Source organism: Balearica regulorum, chromosome 23, assembly GCF_011004875.1.
Source record: "Balearica regulorum gibbericeps isolate bBalReg1 chromosome 23, bBalReg1.pri, whole genome shotgun sequence".
Classification (NCBI taxonomy): Eukaryota; Metazoa; Chordata; class Aves; order Gruiformes; family Gruidae; genus Balearica; species Balearica regulorum.
Window position 1 is genome coordinate 2,223,373 of NC_046206.1, and position 27,808 is coordinate 2,251,180.

Here is a 27,808-nt window from a genome sequence, read left to right on the forward strand (position 1 = left end):
CTTTTAACAGTGGAGAATCTTCATGAAAGCCTTGCGAAATTCAATGTTGAAGGTGGTGTAAATAATTGGGTTGACAGCACTGTTGACATATCCAAGCCATGTAAAGGCGCTGTACATTGCTGGGGGGATATTGCAATTGCAGTGCATGTTCAGGATGTGAGTGATGAAGAATGGGAGCCAGCAGATGATGAAAACACCTGGGGAAAAAGGAAAAAGACAGATTTTGATTGCTGGAAGCTGGACAAATTTTGGGACTATTAGAACAGTAAGATTCGTTTGGGTATAAAGGAAAAATATTTCCCTGAGGAATAAGCCTTCTGTTGGTTAAGTCTCATAGTCTACATTCAGAGTATCCAGGTATTAAAGAACAACTTAGCTGATGTAATTAGACCAGTTACATCAAAAAATCTGGCCTTTGGAGGTGCCAGTTTCTTGCTGAGCTATGCTGCCTTTTGTGTTCTAGAGAGACCATGAGCTCTCTTGCTCCTGCACCCAGCTGCCTTTTGGCACCCCCTAGATGGACAACTTTCAGAGCCTTTTTTTGTACCGCACTGTGAACAGTTCCTAGCTAGGAAGGAGGTAGCCTTCCTATTGGCAGCCTCTTGCCTACATATCCTCTAATGTACCAAGTGAAATTGTTTCTGTGGAGGCCTGTACAAACAGTCTGCACTGGACATTCAGACTGGCTACCCTAATCCTGGGTAGCTATCAGTTTTCTGCAGAAACACAAGAGGAAGCCAATACGCATTCTCACCGAGTACAATAGCTAGCATCTGAGTGGCTTTCTTTTCCTTCTGTTGTGACAGTTTCCTCCTGCTCACAGTCTTGAGAGAGGTCCTTGTCTTGCCATTAGGCATAGACTGGATCTCAAAGACCTTAGCTGTGTGGCGTGTTTCTTTGGCATGTCCATTCTTCTCTATTTTCCCAGGGCTGTCCAAGGGTGCCTGCAGGGTTGAGTTGGTGCCCTGATTTGAAGCAACTGGCACAACCAACTGATGGTTACATGGTGCCACTGGTTTGATGGTGGTTTTCTCAGGGGGACTGGTACTGGACACCATCTCCATTTCCATCTCTTCTATGTGACTCTCCGCCTCCTGGACAAAAATCAAATGTCCACAACATAAAGACAGATAAATACACAGAGAGGAGCAACAAACATTCCTTACAGAGTGAAGCTGGATGATGTTGAAGAACAATCAATCCCTCTTCTCTCTCCCTGCATTTTTGGTACATGCTTGGAGAAAGGGCTGTAAAGTGTTTACAGATACGAATACTTTTGGGTAGATGGGAGCGACAGAACTGCAGCGAAGTACTCTCCTTTATTGCACAAAGATGCTAAGAAATGGGAAGAGACATTGTCTCCACTTCCCACAAATTTTTATTTAGGTTTTCAGAGTATTAATAAATAAAAGTGAAATCAACAAGCAAAACCCAACAAAGGCAATGCTGTCCAAGAAGTAAAATAAATACCAGAGAGGGAAAGAAAATCAAAGACAAAATGTTAAAATGTCATGGCTTTCATAGCTGATCTTTAGGTGAGCTTAGTCTGGCTTTTTGAGCTCAATGATCTTAAACCCCCTGCTTCACTCTAAGGAATGGGAAAAATATTTAAATTTTGAGATTGAATGGTAACCTTTGTTCTTAGCTTATTTTTCTCCCACCCTACATATATTTATTTTGTGTCCTGAGAGGAGAAAATGGGAAAGCTAAATGTTCTGAAAAGCTACTACTTCTCTTTAACACTCACCACTTTGCGCTTATGAACTTGGAAACTCCCATTGGACTTCACAATAACTGTGCAGAGCTTGACGTCTTCTGGATGAGTGCATTTGTCCTAAGGGGCAAGCACCAGCTCAGAGGTTACACAAGCATATAGTAATTGGGAAGGGAAGCTGATAAGGGAGGAAGGTGGAAATACAAACACAGGGCATGAAGGAGAAATTAATCAGTGTGACTAAGGTGCTAAGAATGATGGAAAACTAGTCTGAAGCAGCAGTACTGGAGGCAAGTATCCTTTGTGCTTTTCACCAAAGGAAGGAAACCACAAAGATGTGCTTAGGTTTCAGTCTACCCCTGTCTTGCTGCCTCCTTTGCTTAACATGGCACTGGCCTCTGAGGCAATGCAGTTTGGAGGTAGTCCTCTGGGACTACACATTCCTACTGGTTGTTTTTGCACGTGCTGCAAGACTAGCATTTTGACAAGCGGTCTCACACTTAACACGCTCAGCTGGACTCCACTTATATACGTATCTCATGCTTTGAGAGGCTGTTTTCACTGGAAAGGTATCATTACCAGCAATGTAGTTTGCACCCCAGCCACGCAAACAATTTCCATTGAACTTCTTTGTCACAACAGCAGGACTGACTCGGAAAATAGTATAGCCTGTAGTCTTGGGTACGCCAACCCAAACTCAGCAGAGCCAAAGAAAATGCAGTCTGGTTAATGAAGCAGCTCCTAATGCAGCTCCTAATGCTGATGAAACATCCCCTGAGATCCAGGGAGGCCTGTGAAGCACCCGCCAGGGACCTGGTAATCCAGAGTGTGCAACTGGGACTCCAAAATGGCACAGGACACAGCATTCACCTTTGTGATCCAGTATTTCACCTAGTCCGGCCAGTGTCATTTGGGGAAAGGAGAAAGTGCTTTGGGGAATGAAGTGGACAAGGAAGGGGAAAGGACGGAGATAGCTGAGAGCAAGGCAGAGGTTTATTTACCTGCAGCGGGGCTTGCATGTCTGAGTCCAGGCCGTGGCTGCTGCGCTTGGTGTTGACGCGCTTCCTGCGCTTCCGGAGCACTATGTAAATCTGCACATACACTAGCAGGGTGACAATGAAGGGAACGTAGAAGGAGACGATAGAGGAATACACGACAAAGGCAGGATTGGCAATGATGCACTCATTCTCATCTGGAAGACAAAAAGTTTCTGGCTCATTGTCCCTGCTGCTAGGAGCTCGTACTGGCCGCCTCCTCTTCTCTCCCTCTTTCAGAAGGCACAGAGATACCCAGAGAGGGAGGGGGTCTAGGGGGGACCACCCTGTCAGCTGGAAGTGGTACCAGAACAGCAAACTCCCCTTGGTTCGTAGGGAGTCACATACAACCCAAAGTCCCTGGCTATTGCTTGCCTTATAACTAAAAGCCCGCTGATCTCACGCTGTATGCAATCCAGTCTTCCTATGAAACTGATGGCTGAACAGCCAGTTCTTTCTTTCCTGTCTCAGTGAAGCTATTTGTTCCATGACTTTTCCTTCTCACTTTTTTTAATATAAGAGGGATTTTGATTTTGTAGTGGACAAATGTTAATGTAACATTGATGAGTGTTGTGTAAACTTCTACATAACTTCAGTTCTTATGTGTCTAATCCACTGGTCTGAAGCAGCAAGAGTTGAAACAGATCCAGAAGCAGCTGACAGAAATAATCTGGAATGACACCAGGAGAGGACACCTGAAGCAGGGATGGATACATCCCAATACACCTAAAACCTGATCCCAACGTTTATTCCCGACTTGTAAGAGAACACTATCTGGGGACCCAGTAAAGCCAGGAAGATGCCAGTAGTAAGCTGGAGGTGGCGTAACACTCACCTGTGTTGTTGAGGCCAAAAAGGAGTGGGCAGGAGATGGCAAATGAAAGCACCCAGACCACAGCAATCATGACCGTGACCCTGCGCTTCGAGCTGTAGCGGGTATTATACAGCATTGGCATCGCTACTGCTGTGTACCTGCGGTGTAAAGATACAAACCCACTCTATTGTTATTCTGCAGTGCTGACAAACTTTGTGGGAAATTACACCTAGTTGCTGTGTCTGAAAGCCTGGTCCAGCAAGAGAATATAGGGCAAGTCAGGTTTCACGAATCTCCAAGATGTCTGCATTCCGTTTTGGAAGGCATGAGGCTGGGATCAGCTCACCATAGCATTTTTCTTTCACTCTCTCTGAGCTACTGCTTTCCCACAGATGTCTGCTTCACCGTTCAAGTATATAAACAGAAGGACTGAACTAATGGGGACATATACAGACAATTCCACTTACATTCTCAAGACCAGTGTTTCTACATCTGCTTCTGACAGAATCCCTGCTCAGACCTCATTTAGGTCCTCTAAATTGCTCTTCAAAAGACATCAACAACACTAGCTCTCACCATTTTCAAGTCTCTGAGTCACAGGTAAAATTAGACCATATGAAAACGGCTGTGACTTGCCACTGTGGATTTGACATGACTTGCTGCCATGGAGCCCCTCACCTGTCAATGCTGATGGCACAGAGGTTGAGGATACTGGCAGTACACATCATAACATCAAGGGTTACAAAGATATCACAGTGGATCCGACTAAACCTCCACTCACCAACCACCTGCAAAGAGAGAGAATAAGGTCAGTAAAAGAATTCACTGAGGACATGCTATTGAGAGGGTCTAAAGTGAGAATTTTGCACAACGTTATAGACATTTTCTGGTAGCTGGAGTTCTGCTGGTTCAAGAGGGATCAAAATTTTGTCTACAGAAGTTCCAGCTGGAATCAGATCACACGCAATCAGTCACATGCTGTATCAAGTAGGCTTGTTTGCCATTGAGTGCCTTCCAGGACCTCGTCCTGTCTAGTCTGAAGGTCTCAAATGATGGCACATGCACAAAGGAAGTACTCTGCTCCATCCAAACCATTCTTTAGACTATTCACTTGAGGGCTGGTGTGATTTTGTCCTTCCTAATTGCATCCTGGTACTCTGTATTGAGTTGGGCAGCCCAAACAGCAAACATAAAATTGGGGTCATATTCCAATGACATAAGGGAATGCCAGTCTCCTCAGAGTGAATTATGTGGAAGCTTAAACAGGTCTCTGAGGCATTGCAAAGAAGTATTAGGAAGGAAATACATTGATTTTATATTCTGAGCACCTCTAATTTTACTTACAGCTTTTTATTAGACACTTTTTTGCAATTATACCTAACAAAGATCAACAATAGAGAAGTAGGAGCTTTCCTTCACTTCTTAGTTTAAAAAATCAGAGTAGAAATTCCTTGCATATTTTTTTTTTGTGAACGAAATGAATTTAATTCAGAGTGAAAAGTCTTTGACACACTGCATGTTGTGATAAAGACAAAGAACTAATGATAACACTTCCAATTACCAGTAGCCTTTTTCTCTTCACTTATCTTGCTATTGAAACCGAACTTTGCCAATTAAGTTTAATAGCAATTATTAGGACTGCTGGATTTGACATGTGATGAAAAAAGTATATTTCCCTCTAATAAAAATAGAGTCCTACTGCATTTGAAAATAGAATGAATAAGATATCTATTCTTCAGTTATTTCTGCTCTGATATACATAAGCATAGGCAGCATAAAGAAGGAAGAAAGAATGACTGCATTGAAGCCTGAGTGACAGATGAATACTCAGTGATTAGAAAAGCACTTAAGAGACAGTTACATCAGTAACTTTGATGGGAATTTGCCCAACGGCAAAGGTTTCCAGCCAGATATAAGCCTCTGCAAAATCATTTTCCTGAACGCATACTTTCGAGTTTATCAGAGATGCTGTAAACTGCAGCATCTTTCTCTTAGCGCTTTCACTCATGTAGGAGAAACCTCAGAAGTTTGGAGCCTTGTTTGCATCAAGGCTGTTTTTTTTAAAGGATCTCCTTTTGACATTCATTTTTGTCCGAGCTTGTGACGCAAAGCCAAAAAAACCCCAACCAACCAACCAACCAACCAACCAAAAAAACCCTGAAGAAGATATTTACAGAACAAAGGGTTCTGCCCACTTTTTATTTCAGATTGCAAACCCAGAGAGGGATGACAGTGTGCCTAACCCACATCAGTCCAATGGCTTCTTCTCTGTCTGCAAGTATTTGTCATGGGTTTTTGTTGCTTCAAGCTAGCAGTAGGTTTAGCAGAGTGTGGATAAGAGCAGAAAGTGTGAAAGTAAATTTAAAAAAAAAAAAAAAAAAAAGTATCGCTGAGATGTAGAGGCCTGATTGTCCTAGCTGGTAGATTAAAGAAGCTGAGGTTCCTGTCCAACTCCATGTAGACATGAGCCCAGAAAGGGTAAAGTATCTTACATCATTTGTGCTTTATTTTTCCACATTAAAATAAGAAGTGTCTGAGAGACTCTTACAGCTGGGCCTAAGAGAGCAAGAGCTTCTCACAGCATAAGCCTCTGCTTAAAATGGGTTGTTGCAAAAGACGAATATCATAGAAGAGTGTAACTAGTCCCAGAGGCATTGACTGCAATCACAACGAGCCTGTGGTCATGTTAATAAGCTTTAGCAGATGCATGATGCTTTACATTTTTAAAGTGCCGTGAAAACAATAATTAACTGGAGTGATAATTAGTATTGTGGTTTCTCAACAGCCTATGTCAAGTCAGCGGGTTTGCTTTGCTTTGCATTAATATTTAATGGGCTAATTGATTATGGCTTCTTCCCCTGCTATCCTCTCTGTTTTATCATTTTCTCTCATAAACAAGTACCTAAAAATTAATTGTAAGCTCAATACAGTTTCAGTCTTATGCTTTCTCACCACTGTTCACTCCCTCTTGGTTGTGATTGCCACCAGCATGCCAGCTCCCAGCTGACTGAAGAACATAAGCATCCCAGCAAAGGGTGTTAAGGGGGAGGGGCTGTGTATCTTCTCTTATTCTTTCCTCTGGAGATGCATTTCATTCTTCCAGGCTATTTACTGTTGCAAAAGTCATTTGCCATCAAGTAAACAGGTGGCAGTCTTGGAAGTATTTCACTTTCACAAACCACAGTGCCACTCAAATATGGTTCTGTGTGCAGAAGCATAGAGTTCTTTTGAACCAAAGTGACATGCTAATGGCAGCAATGTGAAAAGTAGCTCACTTGTGACTCCGTTTCTGTCATACATTGTGACATAAAAGCTCTAGATTGACATCCTACTTCTACAATTGCCTGCTCTTCTTACTACTAGTCCTTCAGAAATAGGGGTCTGATTACTATTTGATGCAGTTTATTGCACGCAACCCATGATGTTGTTGCAGACTCATTCTTATGCTTGGGAATGAACAGTTCATCCATGTAGTTTTGAAAACAAAATTGGGGTCCTTTTGCTCTTGACCCCTCTATTTAAAGGCCAGATTTTCAATACAATTGGATTGTAATTTAGCCCTCGGAACAACAGTGTGTTTTCAAGTCAGCCTGTCATCTGCTGTCATGTGCATTTCCTGGAAAAATCTGACCGACTCTTAAGAAATTAAAACCACTTTTGTTTTGGGAAATTCAGGAGGTCTTGAAATAGCTGATGTCCAGGCTGCTAAACCTTCTCTCTCTCTCCCCATTCACCAGAAACATTCAGAACTGCAAAAGAAAACTGGGTCACCTACCTCCAGATAGACCACCCAAGGCATGACCAGAGTTGCTAGCAAGAGATCTGCCACTGCCAAACTCACGATCAGGTAATTAGTGGTAGTCTGAAGAGCTTTTTCCCTGGACACAGCCATACACACCAGCACATTGCCAAAAACAATGACAAAGATGAGGAGGGTGAGTAGCATGGCATAGTAGTTATACTGAGGCTTCTGGTCTGCACTGGACTCGTTGAGTGGCTTGCTCCAATTCCTGTCACCGATGTCACTGTTGTACCAAGAGAGGTTTAGGGGATCCATGGAGGTAAAAGTGCCAGGTTCCAGCTCCACCCTGACACAAAGATGTTGAAAAGACAGTCAAATGCCAACATGTAAAATAAAAATAAAACAATTATGCATGTGCTACCTCACTCTTGGGATTCTCCGAAGCCTGTTCCCCCTACCCTGAATTCCTGTGTGCAAATGATTGACTGACTGAAAATGCAATGAAGACCCCGATGGGAGGCTGAACTGAGGGTCAGATACCTAGGTGGGGATTCAAGAAGTTAATTTCTATTTCTGGTTCACCCCCCAGATATCTGTGGCCAGGGATATTAGTTATTCTGTGTTACAGCCAATTCGGGCAGAGTGCCTGGGATTTCCGTGTCCGCTCCCCTAACATTCCTAACCACTAACTGCATCATGCTAGGTGTGCACAGTTCAGGGCAGATGTGCCATTACCTACTTCTTTGTTTATTTTTCATGTGCTTCATGGGTCTTTGGGCTGTGTGTTTGTGTTGGGTTTTTTTTCCATTGCTTTTCCTTATGTTTTTCCTCCAGCAGGGAAATAAATAAATAAATAAAACTATGAACCAAATTTTGATGATAATGAAACTTGACAGTAGCAGTTTTGAAGTCAGGGCTGGACAGTGCCTGCTTTCTGCCATTCCCCCAGTGAGATTGCAGTGCAAAGGGGAAAATGGTGGGGGCGCGACTGGGTGCCATCCCACAGCCCAGCCTCTGCAGCTCCTGGCACCGGGAAGACAGGTCTCCTTGGAAATCTGTGGCATCACAGCAAACCATCATTTCTTTCCTGGCCAATGGCCATGTGCTGTGCACTCTTTCAAAAGTAAAATATAAATAAATCATGTTTTTTGCTGCAGAGTTCCCTAGAACCTATTTAGGTTTTTGTGTTTGTTTTACGCAGGCGTATCAAAGACAACTGCAAGTCTTTTGGACTTTTTCTGTCTCCCAGGACTGCCTCTGTGTTCTGCTTCCTTAGCTGGGCCATTTTCGGCACACAGTAAGGGGGGCTCTCACCAAGAGGCCTTCCTTTGGTTTCCACTGGCTATGGATCAGCTCCCAGGCTTACAGGCATTTTTTATGGGTGAAGAGAAAGAAGAAAGAAAATGGACTGAACATAGATGAGGAAACAATATTCTAAAGAAATGTTGCTGTCTGGATATAGAGGTTTGTGAGTTATTAGCTGCAAATGCAGGCAGTGAAAGCTACTCTCTGCTGAGGAAGATGTATAAACAAAGCTGAAGTTGGGGATGTGGTGTGTGAAGGGAAGGTTGTGGTTTCTGCTCTGATGATACGTTACAGTAGAACTGATATCTCTTAGGTCATATTTCTCAATGGTGCAGGCTAGCGAAGGTGCATGAATGTCCATGAGGTTATATGGGTTTTAGGCCAGCAGGTGATGCCAAGCAGTGATATCGGGACTCTGCATATCCCTAGATTGTTGGCATCCAACTGCACATATGTCCACATTGTAAGAAACTGGCTAAAAGTTAAGCTACATCATGCAGACCTTGGTAGCAGGTGTCTGTGTTGGGGGTCTTTGTCTGGTGCCAGCATACGAAAAACAAATTCCACATTTGCAATGAGCTTGCAGTATATTTGGCCCCTGGCTCTGGCATACTGGAAAGACTTTTTCCTGGCTGTGTGGTGAGGTTCTTTTGGCTCTCATTTAGGTGGGCTCACTAAAGATCCCCCAGGGTAGGATCTGTGCAACGGGTGTTTGTGATGATTGGCACCGTCTTCTGAGTATTTCCACATCGTGTCTAGGTTCTGCCGGAGTGTCTACACACTTAGAAAAAGAAGGGATTTCTGCATGATGTGGGTTTGCTGAAGCAGTATGGGCTAAAATATGAGTATTACCTCAGTCTGCAAATCATCCTTGTCCTCTGCATAACTGAGCCGGTAGTACAGGCAGAACTGGACATGCTCAGATCTGACTGGCATGCACCTGAGTCTGTCTTTCAGAGAACCACAAAGGCCATGAGGAGAGGAGCACTGAGCTGAATTTCACTCTATGAGCTAATAGGTTCCGTGAGCTCACCAGAGCCGATAATGCCAGATGCTCCAAGGACAAGCAAACGGAGCAGTCTGATCGTAACAACACAGCTCTGGCATACAGCAGAGGCAGACAAATGCTAACATCAAGTCATAGCTGTGCCATTGAGCAAGGTGAAATACTGCTCCCATTTGTTGAAACAGAGCTTCTATTTCAACTGGTAAATTAGCTTAGTGAGGCCACCAAAAGTAGAGTTGTCATACCCAAACTGCCACCCACAGCTGCAGAGCGTCTCAGGAATGGCATTAATCCACGTTGACCATTACAACCCCTTGCCAGGTTTGCTTGTGTGTTTGAAAGCGAAGTATTGAGATCTGTACCTGGGCCTGAAGTAGTCACTACATCAAGAAATAGTGACACATCAGAGAGCATGCTCAAAGAGTAAAGGCAAGAGCTGTTTAAAAGCATCTGGAGATTTTGGCTACTTTGATTTTGGGGTTTCTAGTTTGAGAGATCTTGAAGCACTGCTCCGCACTTCCTAAAATCAAGGAGTCCATATTTCTCAAGCTGTACCTCCATAAAGGTGATTTGAAAATCTGGTCATGTTCTCAGACATCCCAAATCAGGCCATTTAATTTTCTTAATAAGAGACAAAGTGAATTTGATTTATTAAACCATGTAAGTGATCAAAATAGCAAAACATTTGCAAATATCAAATTTACCTGGGAACAATGGTTTCTTTATGTTTCACTGAGCTTTTGTGTGCTTTTCTCATTCAGAGAACAATTTGTATAATAATCCTTGGAAATTTGTTGCATATGGGTCCTTAATAGCTGATAATTCAAAAAGTGTCTGTCTGACAGTGCTATCAGCGGCACTTGATAGCTCTACAAATGTCGTCTTAGAAACTGTCAAAGTGTCAAAAATTAATTAAATGTTAGCTTATGTGACTCAGAGTGAAGGGGAAAAATCAATGCTAAATGCAGCAACAGGTTTTTCTTTTCTCCTGTTGCCCTTCGAAATGCAAAACTATCTAGAGAAGGCAGAAACATGCATAAAATGCAGGATGAAAAAAAAAAGCAGGAACATGGAAAATTATCTTGAAAGTATAAAAGAAGTGGAATGATTTGATATGTGCAGGATCAGCCCCTTGCTCTTATTCTGGCTCCTTCTGACCTCTGACTGCAGTTCACTAAACAGAATTGTGCTTCATGAAGAAAAGGCCGGAGACAAGGGTGAGGTATATCCACAGTAATTCTAGCCCTGCTCATTTTACAGGACATGGCCACTCAGTGGCAGAGTTGGAGGAACCATATACAGCTAATCTCTCATGTCCATCTATTTGGCATTTACATGATGGGGATTAGGGAGGATATAGAAGGTCTTGGATAAAGTAAGCAAAAATTTTCTTCCATTTCCAGCTTCTGCAAGATTTTTTTTTCTTTCCGTAGAACTGTTTTTACAGCAAGAATTTTTGTCTTTTCATGCAGCTGATCAGCATGAGGAAGGTTAAAATATAATGTTTGAATGTTGTACAAATGAAAAAGTTTGGTGTTTCTATTTAAAAATAAAGTTTTAATTTGGGAAAATGAAAGCAAAAAAAAAAATTCCAAATATTTTGCATGAAATAGAGAACCTAAAACACAGTGTAATTTGTGATCATGCAATTAAAGGCTATGTCTAGTATGTATCCATATGGTACAACACTACAATTACATGGACAACTCTTTAATTCCTAACTTTTGAGAGTTTGAGTTTTCAGTCCTAAAAATAATCATTTCTCCAGACACAGAACTGGCATCATTTGGAAGCATTTTGGTGGCCATTAGAGTGTCTTGTGAGTCTTTCAGTACTGCTTTAAGGAGCACAGTTTATTTTTCTGCTGACAGTTTCTCAGTAGAGAAGAAAGAAGCACTTAAAAAAGCTGACTAGAACAGAGAGTGGTTTTTACTGTGTCTGTGCAGGCACCTGCATTTTCGTATGGAGGCAGAGGGAAGATAAATACAGAGAAAAGGTAGTACAAATGGCACCTTGCTATGCAATGTCCTTGTGAGACCTTGTTGAGTTACACTATCCCTGTATGCTACTTCCAGAGGCAAAACAGAGTCTCAGTTTTAGCTGAGACTTTGGATGCAGGTGTGGGTAGAGTCCTGAAATGGAACAAATTCCTTTGTGAATTAACTGCAGCAAAGCCACTTTAATTCCTGCAAAGAGTCCACACAGATTTTTAGTATGGCTGAGCTAATCCCGATATGGATTTACTGAGAGGTCAAGGGCAGGACAGAGCAGCAAGGTTGCAGCCTTGTGTTTGATGCCAGCAGTGCAGCAGCATGTCTGCATCGCAGAGAGCCTCTCTGCTGTTTTCCCCTTCCGTTGGAGCAGGTGTACACCCTGGTCTGTGCCAGTCCCCTCTACATTAACTTCGTCGAGTGTCCCTGTTCAAGCATGGCCTAACTGGGAAGCAGTTTGCCATCCAGAGGAAAATAGCCTCTCTCAACAAGTTCCCATCCCAACATCCCCGGATGTCTTTCAGCAGCTGGAGGAAAACTGCTGTCTGGCTACTACTCCCTGCTGGAAATGACAGGGGAAAGGGTGCCGGGACAGAGGCTGTGAATGCAGAGCCAGTGCATTTTCTCTCCTTTGTAGTTAACTCCCTGTTCTTTTCAGAGAGCACTCTGAAAAATACGTTTGTTTGCAATGCTGGTATTTCTCCTTGGCTCCACATGATTGATCGTCTAATTACATTTGTGGCAAACAAGCATGACATCTCCCTGGCAAATGTGTAACGTTCACAACTGGCAGCAACAAAACTGTTTGTCTTTCTGGCAAGATCTGAAACATGGAAATGTGTATTAAGCAGAGAAGCGGAGTTTGCTCTGTCATAGAGAGATAGGTGTACCAGATAGCTCACTGGGAAGCAGAGGGCAAAAGGCTCCAGCAGAAACTCATACTTACAGCTCGCCTGTGTTTGAACAACATCGTGGGTCTGCCCTCTGCTCTTAGTTCCATGTGAGGTCAGAGATGCCCCGATTCAGTGCAAATGTCTTTTTTTCTCTCAGAAATAGCAAAGGTGTGACACTCTTTTTGGCTTTTAGTCTGCTTGCAAACATCCTCAGGCAGAAAATATTCACAGGCCTTGTCCTGAGCTAGTGTCAGTGTCTAGCAGACAGTATGATACATGTCATTGCAGCATCTGGTTTCTGTTTGGTAAAGATTTGTGGCCTTCAGAGCTAATCTGGGCCTGGCTGCCCAAACACACAGTCAGCCTTTGCTTCTTCATAAAACAGTATTAAATTCCCTAAGGTTTTGCCCCAGACATAATACATTTAAGATGAAGTCTGGAGTTCAGCCTGGAGCAGCTTGGTAAAGGCAGGAGCAGGAGCTGAGGGATGCGGCTGCGGGAGCTACACTCTGCTCCCTGCTGCGATGCCTGAGCAGCATCTGAGCCGCAGCTCCCCTGGGCAGGCAGTGTGTGGTGGGGGCTGCAGGCAGCTAGCAGCACTGTTGTGATCTGGGGAGGTCACTGGTTCAGCATGCTTTCAGGGGCCAAGCCTTCCTGTGGACTCCAGACGCAGTCACGCTGCACATCTTGGCATTCCTGATTGCCAGAATGCCTCAGTGACTGAACTCTGTGTAGACCTAACAGGAAAACAACTGCAAAACCCACCAGGAACAATATCCCGATGGCAGATGTTTCTACAGCAGCCTCAGAACAGTCTCTACCTCCCTTTCCCAAGGTATTTCTTGCATGCAGTTCTTGCCAGATTGCCTATTTCCTTCTAATTGCTGCTTCCCAGATGCACCCATCAGGTTACTGAAAGTCTAGCCTAGGACTATGTGAGAAAGGTGTTTAGAGACAGATTTGCTCCAAAGGCATTTCTGTTTCACACAAATCAATGTCTAAGCGAAATTTGCACAGTACAATGCCTCCCTGAATATTGTCGTTTTCCTCTGAAATTTTTGAATCAATGGGCCACAGGAAAGCTGTCAAACTGACATCCTTTCTGTCCTGAAGATGCTTCTTGATGCTGTTTACTGGGCTCCACTGAGAATGCAACTGAGACATTCCAATCAAGGGAAATAACATATGCTTTTGGAGTAGGGAGGTGGTGGAAGAGAAAGAGAAGGGGAAAGTGTGTTTGAGGAGCTGGGTTTTTTTCTCTGTTCAGGAGCACTGTGCAGAGGAAAGCAGCTTCTGCAGTAGTAAGTTTTGCATGTAAGCCCAGAATTGATAATCTATGCTGTGAATAGATTATGGTCATGGTTCACTGGAGAGCAAGGAAGGTGTGTAGCAGCTAGCACTGAGTAAGAACCTCTTCCCATCCAGTTCTACGTAGGGGACAGTGTCTGCAAACATTGAGGAGGAGGAAAGGTCAGGAATGAGGAAAATACTGTAAATTCTGCCTTGACCCAAGAACCATAATACCCACTGCCGCTGCTAATGCTGATGAAAAATCCTGGCCACCTGCCTTGGCATCTGACACTCCAGGATCAGCTGATACACTGAACACAACAAGCAAAGTCCTAGTGGCTTTAAATAAACCTGACTCTCCCAGACACTGACAGTACATGCAAATACAGCAGGGATTTGACAGTCATGACTGATGAGGTCCTGGCAGTAATTACATTTGAAGCAGTTTTGAGCAGTGACTGTATCTCTTCAGAAGGCAGTACTGTGCAAACTTAACTTTCTACACTCCTTGCATTTTCTTAGTGGTAAGTAAGTCTCCAGTAATAAGCAGATTACGCAAGCAGTAGGCTTAGCTACATCTGTACCTAGAGGTACAAAAATTAGACACAGAGATTCTGACAAGGCTGGGGTTTTCAGGTGGGGATGAATTCCAACTTCAGCGCTGTGCAACCTTTGTATCTATCCAATACAACACTTCTTCCCATCATCTCCTTGCAAAAGCCTCTTGGAAAGCCTCCTCCTCTCCTGCCTTTCTATATTGCTCCCCATTCTTCAGATCCTTTGTTATTCGAAATACAAGTGCAAGGCATTTTAACCACAGTTATTGCTCGCTTCTGATTCAGAAACATTGCTGTGTTTCACTTGGTCTTGCATAATATCTAATTGGATCTTCCTACTAGAAAGCGTGCATAATTCCCCCCCCACCCCCCCGAGGTGTGTTGTAAAGCACCTAATCTAAGCACTTCCTCCTGTAAGTGCTCAGAAGTGCTATTAGCATGGGGTTTGTATATAATGCACTCGAGCCACATAGGCTTTTGAGTCACTGACGTTAACTGGTCTCGCGGATGCCACAATATTTTCTATTCACAGCGCTTTACTTCTCAATAATTGCATCGTTCAGAGCACTCTGCACCAATTCTGTGATGTGAATCACCACCTCCCTAACGGCAGCACAGGGACAGAGGGTGAAGAGAACCACAGCAGCCTGAGCTCCTTTCTCTGGAATGCAAAGAGAGTTTCCTTCCTGTGGGAGTGAGTGACAGGATGATCTTCTTGCAATAGCCTTGTAACTCAAGAACTGCAAGGCTAATTCCTGGTTTTAATGTAGCTGTTCTGACGCTTTTGACTTCAAGAAGTCACTTGATTTCTCAGTTCTCCATCTGTGGTATTAGTGCATTAATCCTCCCTCTTTCCCTACGATGCCATCAATTTTCACCTGAGTTTGAAATTGCATTGCAGGGAGGAGGAGAGGGAAGAAGTTTTTCTTTTTCCCAGAGCACTTGTCCATTATCCCTGGGTACAGTGCTGATGGAGCAAAATGTTTACCAGGACTGCTACAGTATAGACAGAAGTGGCACAAAGGGAACAGAATGTGTTACTGCCCTCCCTATTGAAAACCAGCGTACATATTGGTCTGGACTGTTTGAAGAAGGATGTTCTAAGACTGAATTTCACTGGGAATTGATTGCCTCCTGATTTCACATCCTTTTCAAATCTCACCCTTAATTAAAGGCTTCTCATAGGGTTTTATCAGAAATTACTTGGAATTTCCAATGTAAACATTTTCTCATTCCAGTATGTTAAACAGTCAAAACTACTAACTTTTGCAAGGAAAGGTTGTAGTGGGTTGGTTTGGGTTTATTTTTTTGGTAAAAGAGCTTTTTAGGATCTGTCAGGATTTCAAACCTGTTAAAACATCTCACATAAAAATGAGAGAAAAAATATAAAATAACTGTCAGCTCTGAAATTTTAGTTAAATTGTGCCCTTTTCTTTGAAAATATCTAACTCAAAACATTTTTGTTACCCAAGTTCAGAATACATTTTGCAAACATTTTTAGAAAATTCAGATCAGGTTTCCAAGACTTCTAGCATGGGCTCTTAAACCATCACAGCAGCCATTACAGCACGTGGTCTCAGTGCTAGCCCTCCTCAAAGGAGACTTGGCAAATGCACAGTCATCTCAAACATAGAAAGGCAATTTACCTCGCAAATCACCAATTTTCCTTCCAGAATGGAGGCAGGTATAAATAGTTTCCTCCAGAAATAATGTCCTTCCAGAAAAACCCCATCACTCCCTCTGCCCACCTGTAATTCAGAAGAGAGATGTGACTCCTGCCTGGCAGGTTGCTGGAGTAGAGCCATTGATTCCTATTACTCTTTACGAATATGCGGGTACAGGGCAAGCTTTAATTTTCTGAGCATTTGGCAGATTAAGAATGTCGCAAATCTGGAGCTACTCCAAATGCAGCCCACTTGAAGAGTTCTCAGCTTGGTGGAAAGGATGGGCAGACAAGGATTTTTTAAAATCATTTCTGACTGTATGTGCTTTCAATTTTGGACACCCAACCAGAAATATTACACAGATCTTGACTTTCAGTAGTTAAAGGTGAAGAATTTATTTCTTTAAAACAAAGACCCATTCCAAAGTCTTATGGTAGACTTGTTTGAAAACAAATTGTGGAAACAATTGGATCTTGCACTGCAGGCTCTAATGAAATCTGTAACAGCTACCGATAAGATTGTGAATTAATAGCGTAGGTATTGCATATCACTTCACTCCTGCATTCTCACATGGAGATGGCTGCTGTCAGAGACAGGTCCTCTGACTAGAAAGACATTGGTTCTTATTAAGTATTGCATTACTATAGACCTAACATCCTGTTCTGTACAAAAGCCATTTTTTTTCTTAGTTCCTTTATATGTATCCTAATGCTAAATCTCTCTGACTAGATCTGAGCCTCTGACTAATCTAATAAATTCCCAGCCTTATGATACTGGTGATCGATCTTCTTTTAGAATTTGTTATGTGTTTGAGATCATCCACCAATGTCTGCAATAAACCTTAATCAGTAGCAGAACTAATTGTATTCTTTTTGAGGAATTGAAAAGGTTTAATTTCTTCACTCCCCATTCCCAGTATTTATGTATAGAGGCGGCAGAAATTTGAACAAAATATTTACTTTTAAGTACTGGTTAAAATGTGGCAAATATTTAAGGATTTTTTAAAAATTATTTGGTTTTATCCGTTTAATGTTCAGTGTACATTGTGGTGCTTGGCATTTGAAGTGTATAACTTAATTTGATTGCAGAAATAGATTGTGTTAATTCCATAGTTGAATAAACCTTTTTTTCCCCTCCAGTCAGGCTTCCTGTGTTTATGCAGCACCTAGCACAAGGATATGTTAGCTCTGAGTCCTTCAGCCATACTTTATTAAAAGTAAATAATAATTCAGATTGAGGAGATCAAATATTTACCTTCCACTTATTTCATCTAACATTCATTTAACATCTGCTCTTTTCATTGCCACTCCTATCACTAAGCTTGTTTGCAAAAATGTTTGCCAAAAGAAGTGAATTCCAGAGAAAAGGAGAGCTCTTTTTTCCCCTCCCCTTCCCTCCCCTTAGATTTTGAGGGTATTTGCCCCAAACCATATATGACTAATATTTGCCATGAAGTCCCTTTTAATAGATTCTTTGTAGAAGATATGATGAAGATGTGTCAATCGGCACAATGTCCATGTGATTCCTTCTTGCTCTAAGTGCCACTTCCCTGGATTTGAAACTTCAAGAAAACATTAGATGAATGACTGTCCTGTCCTTCATGGCGAATGAGTACAAATACAGGCTACAATCAGCAGAGGGAAGGTGAGGAGGCTCTGTGTATTCCTTCCATACAGATCAGCCAGTGGTCCTCAAATTTCAAATCCTAATGATCTTTAATCATTTAATCCCTGACCCAAATCAGCTCCACCGTTCAGCTTAAATCCTGACTTCCAACACCCACCTCTGTTATCTTTGCAAGCAAAATGTGAGTAGAAGTGGGTCTGGACCTATCCTTTTGCATTTCCTGCCACAGAGTGGGATTTCAGCCATAGAGGAATTGGACTGGATCATCAGCTTCTGTAAATCAGCATCTGTTGTCATGGCCATAGTGCTGGAAAGGACTTGGAGAGTCATGTGATTCCTGCTCTGCAACTTGCCCATTCCGTGACGAGTGTTTGTCTGAATTTCTTGATTTAACTTCTTGAATGTCTTCCAGACATGCAAAATGGTTTGTTACCTTTTATATGTGAAATATACATTTCTTCTTCAGTTTGTCTTTCCATCCTAATGCTGTTGCATTGTGTCCCCTCTTTGTTCGTCTACCCATGGAGGCAGAAATTCACGATGCAGCAGATCTTTCTCACTGTTACTTGCTGTGATACTAAAGCTCATGTTCTTGGAAGACTTATTGCTCCTAGGCATGATTTTCTTCCCAAAGGGAGTTTTTCCATGATTTCAGATGGATTTGTCCTTCAGCTTGTGTAGCAGAGGTAGCATATGTATTTGGATGTCAAGCACATGTGTGAGAGAGAAAGAGCCACATGCAACGTTTCAAATAAAACTCAACTGAGAATGCCAGGGAACCAATTTTTAAAAAAAAAAGAAAGAAAGAAAAAGCAGAGTGTAAATTTTACAGAGCATGAGCTTAGAGAGAGTTATCAACTTGCCACTGGAACCCCTGATAGGACTCATTTTCTGGTGTCATTCACATTGCAGAGGCTGGGGAAATTCACAGGCATGTCCTCCTGTGATGATAGTGCAGTGACTCCTTGCTCACACTCCTCTTTTCCCTGGGGCACCTAAGGACAGCCACTCCCTTTGAACATACAGCAGGGAAGCAGGCTAGAAAGGAGGCAGGCATCTTTTCCCCCCAGCCTTTTGGCTGAGCTAATGAAAGATGCAATGTGACAAGAAGTGTCATGTGTGATCAGATAACCCTCTATGATGTCGATGTTGCCTGCGCCTGACTCACCATCAAATCCCTCACTGGGATTGCGAGTCAAGCACTCCCTTGTGCTCCTGCTACAGCAATCCAGCACCTGCGCTCTGAGGGCCCCATGCTCAGCTTGCTTCACAGCTGTGCCCTGATGTGCCTCCCATGGAGACAGAGGGGCGTAAGAGAAAGTGGCCTTCATCCTGACACATTCGAGTGTTCATTCTTACTTGCTTTTACTTGTTGAAGCTCTTCAACATTCTATATAGGCCATCCGGTTCTGGTTGCTACTTTTTGAACCCTTCACCAGCTAAGTGATTTCAGTGGGTTTATCCTGGTTTCCTAAAGAAAGATGGTCATCTGGTTACACTGCAGAGTGGGGGGAGAGGTTGTTGTCTATGCATTGCAGGGTGTGTGTGTGTGTTTTTCTCTGCCCAGCCTTTGAACTGTTTGGCTGGTATCTAAGAGCAGAGGAGTCTTACTCTACACGTTAAGTTCTCCAGTGTTTTGTGAAATTCAGCAGTGGAAGGAGAAGACAGCCATCTTGTTGTGTCTCTTCAAAGACCTCAGACAATCTGTACGGGTGATTCAACCCACAGGAAAGCGGGCATTTTGCTTCCATCATGTGTGGTACAACTTGTTTTCCCAGGTGAATGCATGGCTATTTTGCCGCCTCCTGAGCTAAGATCTTAGAAAAGTGGTTTGAGATTTTGTCTGTCCTGCCTGCTTTTACTAGGCAGGAGGCACTAAACCGAACTTCTCCCATAGGCCTTTATTAAAATTCAGGCAGGCTCATTAGCATTCTGTGCAGATCACAGCCTAAGATTAGATTGGTCTCCCCGGTCTCCAGCCTGTTGCTAGAGCACCCCTTGCTCAGTTGATGGCTTTGGGCTGATTCTTCAGTGGGGGAGCAGGACCTGTTAATCCAACAGCTGGTAGAAACCTTGAAAAGACATGTATTTTCCCCCTGTGACTTATTGCTAGCATCACTGACAAATCCCTAGCCAGGGGAAAAGGTTATTCAAAGCTCCAGTGCTCAAAAGATGGTCAATTTTTGGAATGATTTGTGTCATTTCCATTTCAAAATTGCAGAAAAATCTGCTTGGTCAGAGGAGAGAACTGTTGTAAATGGGAGTAGGTTACAGGACTTTTTACTATGCTAGCTACCTCCTATGAGAAGAGGCCAGCGCACACTAGCTGGTTATGTTTGGACTAGTAGCCTGTGTAAACTCTGCCACGGCCTTTGCTGCATGAACACTACATTCAGTTTTAAACACAGAAGGGGCTCTGGGAGGGTGCTGCAAATCTCAAGGCAAGGAACGAGTGAAACGCTGCTCGTGTGTCATGGTTTTCAGTGGAGTGGAGCCACTTTGGTGAGGCCAGCTGACAACCAGGACTTTTGCCTGTGTTTCTCTAGCTCTGTCTTAGCCCTGGCATCACTGGGCTCTCCTAAGTTTTATCTGTCGACTTCCACACTGACAGCAAAACTCTCAGCCTGCTGCAAGGTATTAGTATACAGAAGGTTTTAGTATACAAAACGGAGCCATTTTGCCCTGAAAAGTTTGTAAGCTAAAGCCACAAAAGAGCAACAGGAAAGGACAAGAAATGAAAACGTGTTACTGTTGCTGTTTCTACCACAGGAATACCCAGGCCCCCTGGAAAGGCTCCGGCTTCCCTCTGTGCAAGCAGGAAGCAGCCCACAACACAGGCGGTGGGTTGGCTTGCCTGCAGAGCTGATCAGCCCCAGCATCCAGCCCCAGCACCCTTGGCCTGCAGCTCGATAACCCTCCAGATTTACTGACGGAGGTTACAAGTGGAAGCGGTGAGCAGAGTATCTGTGAGTGCTGTTTGCACTGGCAGCTCCCCCAATAGAATTTATCCGGGCTCAGTTATCAGGGATAGCGAAAAAAAGCCTTCAGCTGTGAAAGTTGTAAAGAAGTACAAGCTTGGGGTGGCAGGAACCATTTCCTGCAGTGTGCACATCTAGCACCTAATACAGCGAATACTTCATTTTATCTGAGGCCTTTAAGTGCATACAACATCCATAATGAATCCTATTCATAGATCCAGTAATCTGGACCTGTTCTAGTTATGAATGCTGCATTATTTCCATATTCCTTTAATCCACAAAGTCATTAACAGAGCTCCAGAAAGTCATGAATATTTTCACCCTGTTTGGCAGAGAGCAGATACTCTTTCAGATGAAATGTTACAGGGAGCCACTAATGTTTTTAATTATGGAGTGCTAGGTACAAGTTATTGTGAAAGGTAAGGCAGAACTAAATCCAATGCTGTCTTCAGTGGCTGTTTAATTCATAAGCAATATCACTAAGGGGGTGCAGAAGACTAAAAGCAAAATGTGCGTGACCTGAACACACACGTCCTACTTGCTGAAGGTGAAACAAGCATAGAAGGCCAACAAAAACCTCCAGCAGGCACTGGCCCCTGTCTGCCTAAAAGAAGTCCATTGTAACAGTGCAGAGGAGAGATGTTCTCTTCTATATGCTCATCCTGCACACACAGGTCCCCTTGTGAATCTGTGGTTATCTCCAGGGGGGAAAAAAAAAAAAATCCTGTCTGTAAGTGATGTGATTTGCTATGTAATCATGGGTTACTGTTCTTGCCTATGACTTTAATTTTTCACTCACTTTAAACTCAGACACATTCTAAGCAGTCAAGGTGTTGTCACACCTGACACATTAAGGATGTCTTCAGGATCATATCTTTGGGGTGGATGCTGAATGCTGGTGGAAATGTCCAAGTAATTGCAGATATTTAGTAATTGCTTTGCTTTAACATTTCCTTTGCATGTTCTCTCTCTCTCTTTTTCTAAAGTATGTTTATTGTCTCGACAAACAATGTCTCTTATGTGTTTTGTGGGTATGATTCTGAGGCATTCTGAATCAGAAATTCAACAGTAAACTGACTTGCAAAATGTAGTGGCAAAGGATATTAACTTTATTATAATCCTTTTTGTCATTGTCTTTTACTGCTGTAATTTTCTAATTGATTCTTCCTTCACACTGAGGGGAAAAAACGTACAGATAAATAAAAATAACACTTGGAAAGGATGACAAAGGAAATTGCAAAGAAACAGACATCATATGTAGACAAACATCGTCCTACATAATGAATAATTGTACATCGTCATTGCATGGATTTCTCCTTTAATTAGTAAAATATCTTTCGAAGGAAATGCATATGTTTGTACTCTAGAAAAAATATTTGAACTTTACTGGTGATGTGGAACAAGGGAATGGTGAAATACCAGTGACAGAAATGAACTCTCGTCTACAAATATTAACCTCTGTCAGAAGCTCCAAACCCAGAATTTTTGCAGCTAAACAAAATGTGTTACTGAAGAAATTACTGAATTTGTATTGAGCAGGGGGAGAAAAAAAGAAAATGTGTGAGAAAGGCAATTACTTTCTGCAAAATACTAATTTAGTTCAACTTCCAACGGAAATAGTTTTGCCCATGTTTTCAGCTATCCCTAGTTCTTACAGGTCTCCAGAACCAATGTTGTGATGGGGGGTGTCAGAATAAGATGTTTTAAAGGAGTGCTGCCTCTTCCCACTGAATTTGCTTTATACGCACACTTTCTTTTGCAACAAGGATAGTAAAATTTTCCCCGTTTCCTCAGATCTTGCTTGAAAGATGTCTATGCCAACTGAGCTCTCACTATGACGAAATCGTCGTGATACCTTGTCCTGCAAAGTACTCATTGGTTCCTCCTATTGTTTTGAGTATAAAACATATTGCACAAAACTCCAAATTGCATGAGATGATACCTAAATAGTGTTTGGGGCAAGGATTCCGTTTAGACAAGTAATTTGCAAGGTGTAATATATTAGGTAATAGATTTAACTTTTCTGATATACTGTCTCAGATGCAGCATTCAGGGGAGCATGATTCCAAAAAAACTGAGATGTTGGTGAAGCGTTCATTTTTCTATAAAGCTGCAAATTGTGCAGTGTATTCTCAATAGTGTTGATTTTGCTGATACATCCCCAGCATTAGCAGTTGGCAACCTGAAGCAGTGAGCAAAATCAAATACATGTATTTATCAACTAATAAGTGTGTTTCCAGCTCCTGGGACATCTCAGACAGAAACAGCTGAGGCTACAGGGTCTGAAATTTGGGATAAATAATGGAACACATACAGAAAGGGAGATACAAATCAAAACGAATGTTAACTGCAAAGGCTGCACAATCACAGTGGATTTCACTTACTTCAGCAGGACTGGATTGCACTCTGATTAGCTTTCCCCAGACAGCAGTACACAAGTTCAGTATGTTTATTTAGCTCCATTAGAAATTTGAAGTGTGGACGTCATTGTGATCATCCAGGCCTACCTACAGGGCTTAACACTGTGTTCTATTATTGACTGCTTTTATTGCTCCTTACAGTCTATCTCTTTTTCTCCAGTGCTACATAACACATAAGGCTGCATTTACATTTTCTGAATGGACTAATCATGGCTCTCTGCTTTGATAAAGAATGTGCAGCCTCCCACATAACCACATGGAAACCAACAGGGAAGAGTAAACCAGAAATAAACCCGATCTAGGGGGCTGAGAGAAAAATACCCACCGAGATAATTGGGAGGGTTGTGCAGAGAAGAAGCAACTGAACATATAGTCACATCTTAAAAAAAATTATAAAGCTAAAAATATCCAGATGAAGGACAGCAAGAGAAAACATGATTGAAGCGGAACAATTGGTAGAGGAGTTAATACTTATTAGCAATCATTTTAGATTGAATATAGGTTGGTTTTGTAACAGCACAAGGAATGATGCATTTGACAGGACTTAAACAATTGCCTCCCCCTTTCCCAAAGAATCTAGTTAGCAACACCCTGGCACAAATTGATCAGTCTCGCATGCTCCTAAAAAGTTAGCCAAAGGAAATGCAGTTACTAAAAGTTTTTATTTGTGAAATACAGTGAAGTTAGAACCCAAATAATCTTTGAAAGTCTTTCATCCCTATATTCCAAATGTTTTAGCATTTAGCCTACTGTATTTTCTCCTGTAGCCTTAAAAAAATAAGTCCCAATATCTTTTCTCCAACGGTAGCCAAAAGCTATAGCCTGGGCAAAAGTGTAACAACGGAGCAAGTACATGTGATATTTTTGCAAGTACATCATCCTACTGTTTGCATCTCAGGTATTTACTGAGCCCGTGTGGTTTCTATGCATTTATTAATGATCAGTGGACTTCTTTCCCTTGGAATTGAAATTGCCTTGTGTCCCCTTGAACACGAGTCAACAACATTTAGGAATGTTTAGCATCCAGACATCCTGTGGCAAGAAGCTTTACAGCTAAATTGCATGTTATGTGAACATGGTCCCTGTCTTATATCTCCTGACATTGAAATATCAGCTATGTGCACGTGAGAAAGTGAACACTCATTTCCAGATTTCCTAAGTGTTCAGAAGAAATTTGTGAACAGAGGGTGAAATTGAAGAAGAGTTATTATGAAAGTAATGCAAGGTTCATGAGCCAAATCCATCTTACTCATAGTTGAAAAGCTACAAATACTGGTGCATTTGAAGATAAGTATTTTTCAAAGTTTCTTGTTGCTTTAGAGAATTTGTATGTAATATTTGTTAAAGAATATTGCTAGTGAGAAAAAGGATATGTCTCGGACAAGGGTGTTAAAGACAAGCAAGCAAATGGTTTGCAGAAATAGAGCATAGGGCTTAGAAGTTCATTCCACGGCTTCTTTCACACAGTGGAAATAACAATGTCCCAAGTTTTCCAAGTAATATGGAATTCTGCTTTCTTCTGTAGGAAGCTTGGGTTTTGTTTCCATCCAGATATTCCCTGCAGTTTCAATGGTAGCTTCAGGGGATAATTCCATATAATCATCCTTGGGTGCCAAGGATCAGAAAGTCTAGGGGTAAGTCAGTTCATACTTGGTCCTCAAGGTTTTTGCAGTCACAGGGCAATTTGGTTGTTACATATTGCAGACCCTTATCTGTCCAGTAGGATTAAAATGGCCCATTCAGCAGCAAGGATTTTTAAAATACGGCAGTGGCTTGTGAATTTTTTTTAATCCAGTGATGAACACAGAGGCATACCAGGTAATTATACTTTCTGAGAGTAAGCTGTACCGTGGAAAGAGCAATTCTCTGTGGCATTTTGAGATTCATCAAAATCTAAGCATTATAAGCTCAAATTTGAATTCCAAATTTTAAGTAAACAAAAGACAGGAGGGTGGAGATTTGCTGATTTAATACAAAGGATGGATTTTAAAAGAAGAACACACAGGAAACAGTACTTATGTGCTAGGCCTTTCTGTTTCATTGAGGGGGCATATCTTAGTCACAGGTCCTCACTGGTCTGTGCCACTGTTCAGACCTTTCATCCTAGCTGCAGAGTACTGCTGTTCTGTTCCGGTTGCATTTACCAGCATGTTTGTAACTTATGTTATCAACTGACCAGTGCCTTGAGCCTTTGCTAAAGGTAGCAATAGCCTGAGTCTGCTAGCCTGAGGGAGTATGAGGAAGACTCCATTGAACCAACAATGAAGTGCCATTAAAGAAAAAGCTGAGTATTTTTCCCAGGCGGGTGTCTTATACTTCAGCAAAGCTGGAAAAGATTAAAGTGCAATCTTTGTGCTTGCTGCCTTGCATACAAGCAGTGCATGCAGAGTGAGTGGATGTCAAGCTGTGATTCCCTCATGAGAAGAGTGCACATATATAAATCACCTCTGCTTTGCAGATTTATGTGGATACAACCTACTCACTTCAGTGGGCTTCATGATGATTTGGGATTGGGCTGTGGGAGGAGTATCAGCATGGGCATGATGGACGCTATGTGACCACTTCTCTAATCTAAATCATGACCTAGCCTTTCATGCAGAGTGTGAAAGTGACGCAGAAGTAAAACATAAAGGGAAAAGGAAGATGTTTGGTTCTGGCTATGATCCATGTTAGCTACAATATAACCTATACTATTCACCCAGTCTCACCTGGCTTTTGAGGGTTCACAGGCTTCTCTAAAGTCTGAAACATGCACTGTTGCTTTTATAAATGCTACAGTGCACCAAGCTGAAGCTCTTTTTTAAAAACACATGCAATCTCAATGCATGTGTGCCTGTAGAAGTCATATGCAAATGTAATAGCATGACAGATTTTACAGAATGGATTTATGTGTGTGTAACTGCATGAAATGCGTTTGGGTGGCATTCTGTGATATGTGACACATCATGTAAGGCAATTCGCTTACCTCACGTCAGGTAACTGCTCTATAGCTGTCTTTAGAAATATTAAGGGAAAAGGTAGGGCCCAAACTCACATCTTTGTAATTCTGCTGACATATAGCTATTCCTCCTGATGTTACCATTTCAAATGATCAGGAGATTTGAAGTCTGCCCTTCTCTATCTTTTTCTCTCCATCATATTTGCCTGTCATGCCATACACTGTCTATGTAAACAAAAGATAATCACATGATACATAAATCAGTGGAAAGTACTTTTATAAAAACTCTGTTCAAAAGTACGGGAAGTAAATAATAAAGGTTCTAATGTAACATTAAAAAAGTTAAATGGAAAATGTAACATAAAAAAAGTTAAATGGAAAAAATAACAGAAACTACAGGGACAGTGCTCTTTACACTTCTTTGATGGAGTTAGCAATATTGTCAATAGACTTTTTTCTAGATTGCTACAAGCAATTCATGGATTTTTACTTCAAAAGAAATAAAAACCCATAAGCACAGGATTATGAATTCTTAAGACCATTGTGTGGTTAAAGAAGAACAATTACACGAAACACTGAATGTGTAAGAAACATAAACCACGCTATTTTGCAGTGAATTGCATGTGTAACCAGTTCGACCAGTTATATTATAATCTTGTGGCTGGTTATTTATGAAATATCAAGTTATTTTTCTTTTTTGACTTTGCAGAACAGTGATTCATGCTCCACATGCTGTCAGCTCTATGGCTCCATGCTCTGCATGTGGGAAAGTCAGGCTGAGAGAGACTTGAGACTTAACATGTGAGGATGTGTTATCTGTGTAGAAACCACCTACAGTTAACAACTTTGAACAAAAATACTTCAGCACTGAATAGGACCCAACACAATTCTAGAGTCTGCTTCCCTGCCTTAAATCTCTGGTTTTCACTGGTTTCAAAAAGCCAGATGAAACTTATAACTGAAGGGCAATGGGAAAATATTGCAATACAAACAGGAACAATTCAGATTTCCTTCATGCCACAAAAGTTGCTGTAAACTTTGCACAAAAACTACTTGCAACGTTCAGAGGAGTATTTCTGAAAGATTTCCTTCTAGGGTTTCTTCAGGAAAGGGTGACAGATCTCCCGCCCTTCACTGGGAAAGATTGTTCAAGAACAAGACTGGTGCTGAGAAGTAAATTTTAAGGGACACAAGTTTTGCCGTGTGTAAAAAAATAAGCGTCATAAGAGAAAAAATTGTGGTTTTGCTCAAACAATTTGACTGAACAATCTCATTCTTTGGGGAAATGGAATGTACCTACATTATATCCTATCTACACATTCTCCTCCTACAGTTTTCCCTGTCACTCTGTTTCCATTCAGTCTATGTGAGAGCAATGTTAAACATCAAACTTCTAAAAATTATCCTAGCTTCTTAGCAACTCTAAATGCTTTAGCATTTAATAACAATTGTTGATTGATTTGCAGTTAGTGTTTCAGAAGAAAAAAATAAGACAGTCTGCATTTTTAAATTTGAAAACTCAATTTCACTTACGCTGTTTCAGAAGAGAACAGCTTAGTGGATCATTTGGTCTAATGAGAAATGTTTTCTTCTTCTAATGTCTTTATTTACATTGCTAGGCAGTGGTGATTACAGCAGCTGCTACTGTCTCCATTCCCTTACCAGGATATTCGCAACATTTGTAGTTCTTCAAGAAAAGCATCAACACGTATCTCTTACCTTCAAGCCATACGAATCTCTAGAGCAGAGGTGGCAGTACTTTGTGTCAAATATATCCAAAATACCACAACTCTCCACCGTGGCTCTTCTCAAGCTCTCCCAGGCTTTCAAGCAGAC

At 41.9% G+C, this 27,808-nt stretch overlaps 1 protein-coding gene across 1 annotated transcript; it reads right to left on the reverse strand.

Annotated features, from left to right (window-relative positions):
- DRD2 (dopamine receptor D2) lies at positions 1-27,808 on the reverse strand. The gene is made up of 8 exons (XM_010309627.2): positions 27,692-27,808; positions 7,338-7,650; positions 4,241-4,350; positions 3,584-3,720; positions 2,716-2,906; positions 1,748-1,834; positions 755-1,094; positions 1-197 (listed from the first exon to the last, which is right to left on the reverse strand). The coding sequence occupies exons 2-8, from the start codon at positions 7,617-7,619 to the stop codon at positions 4-6; spliced, it is 1,341 nt and encodes a 446-aa protein (XP_010307929.1). The 5' UTR covers positions 7,620-7,650; positions 27,692-27,808; the 3' UTR covers positions 1-3.

Coding starts and splice junctions, on each gene's coding strand:
- DRD2 (XM_010309627.2), bottom strand. CDS start 7,619: ATGGATCCCCTAAACCTCTCTTGGTACAACAGTGACATCGGTGACAGG. Junction 3,721..4,240: donor TGTGCCATCAGCATTGACAG/GTGAGGGGCTCC, acceptor TTTACACCGCAG/GTACACAGCAGTAGCGATGC. Junction 198..754: donor GATGCTAGCTATTGTACTCG/GTGAGAATGCGT, acceptor CTTTTTCCCCAG/GTGTTTTCATCATCTGCTGG.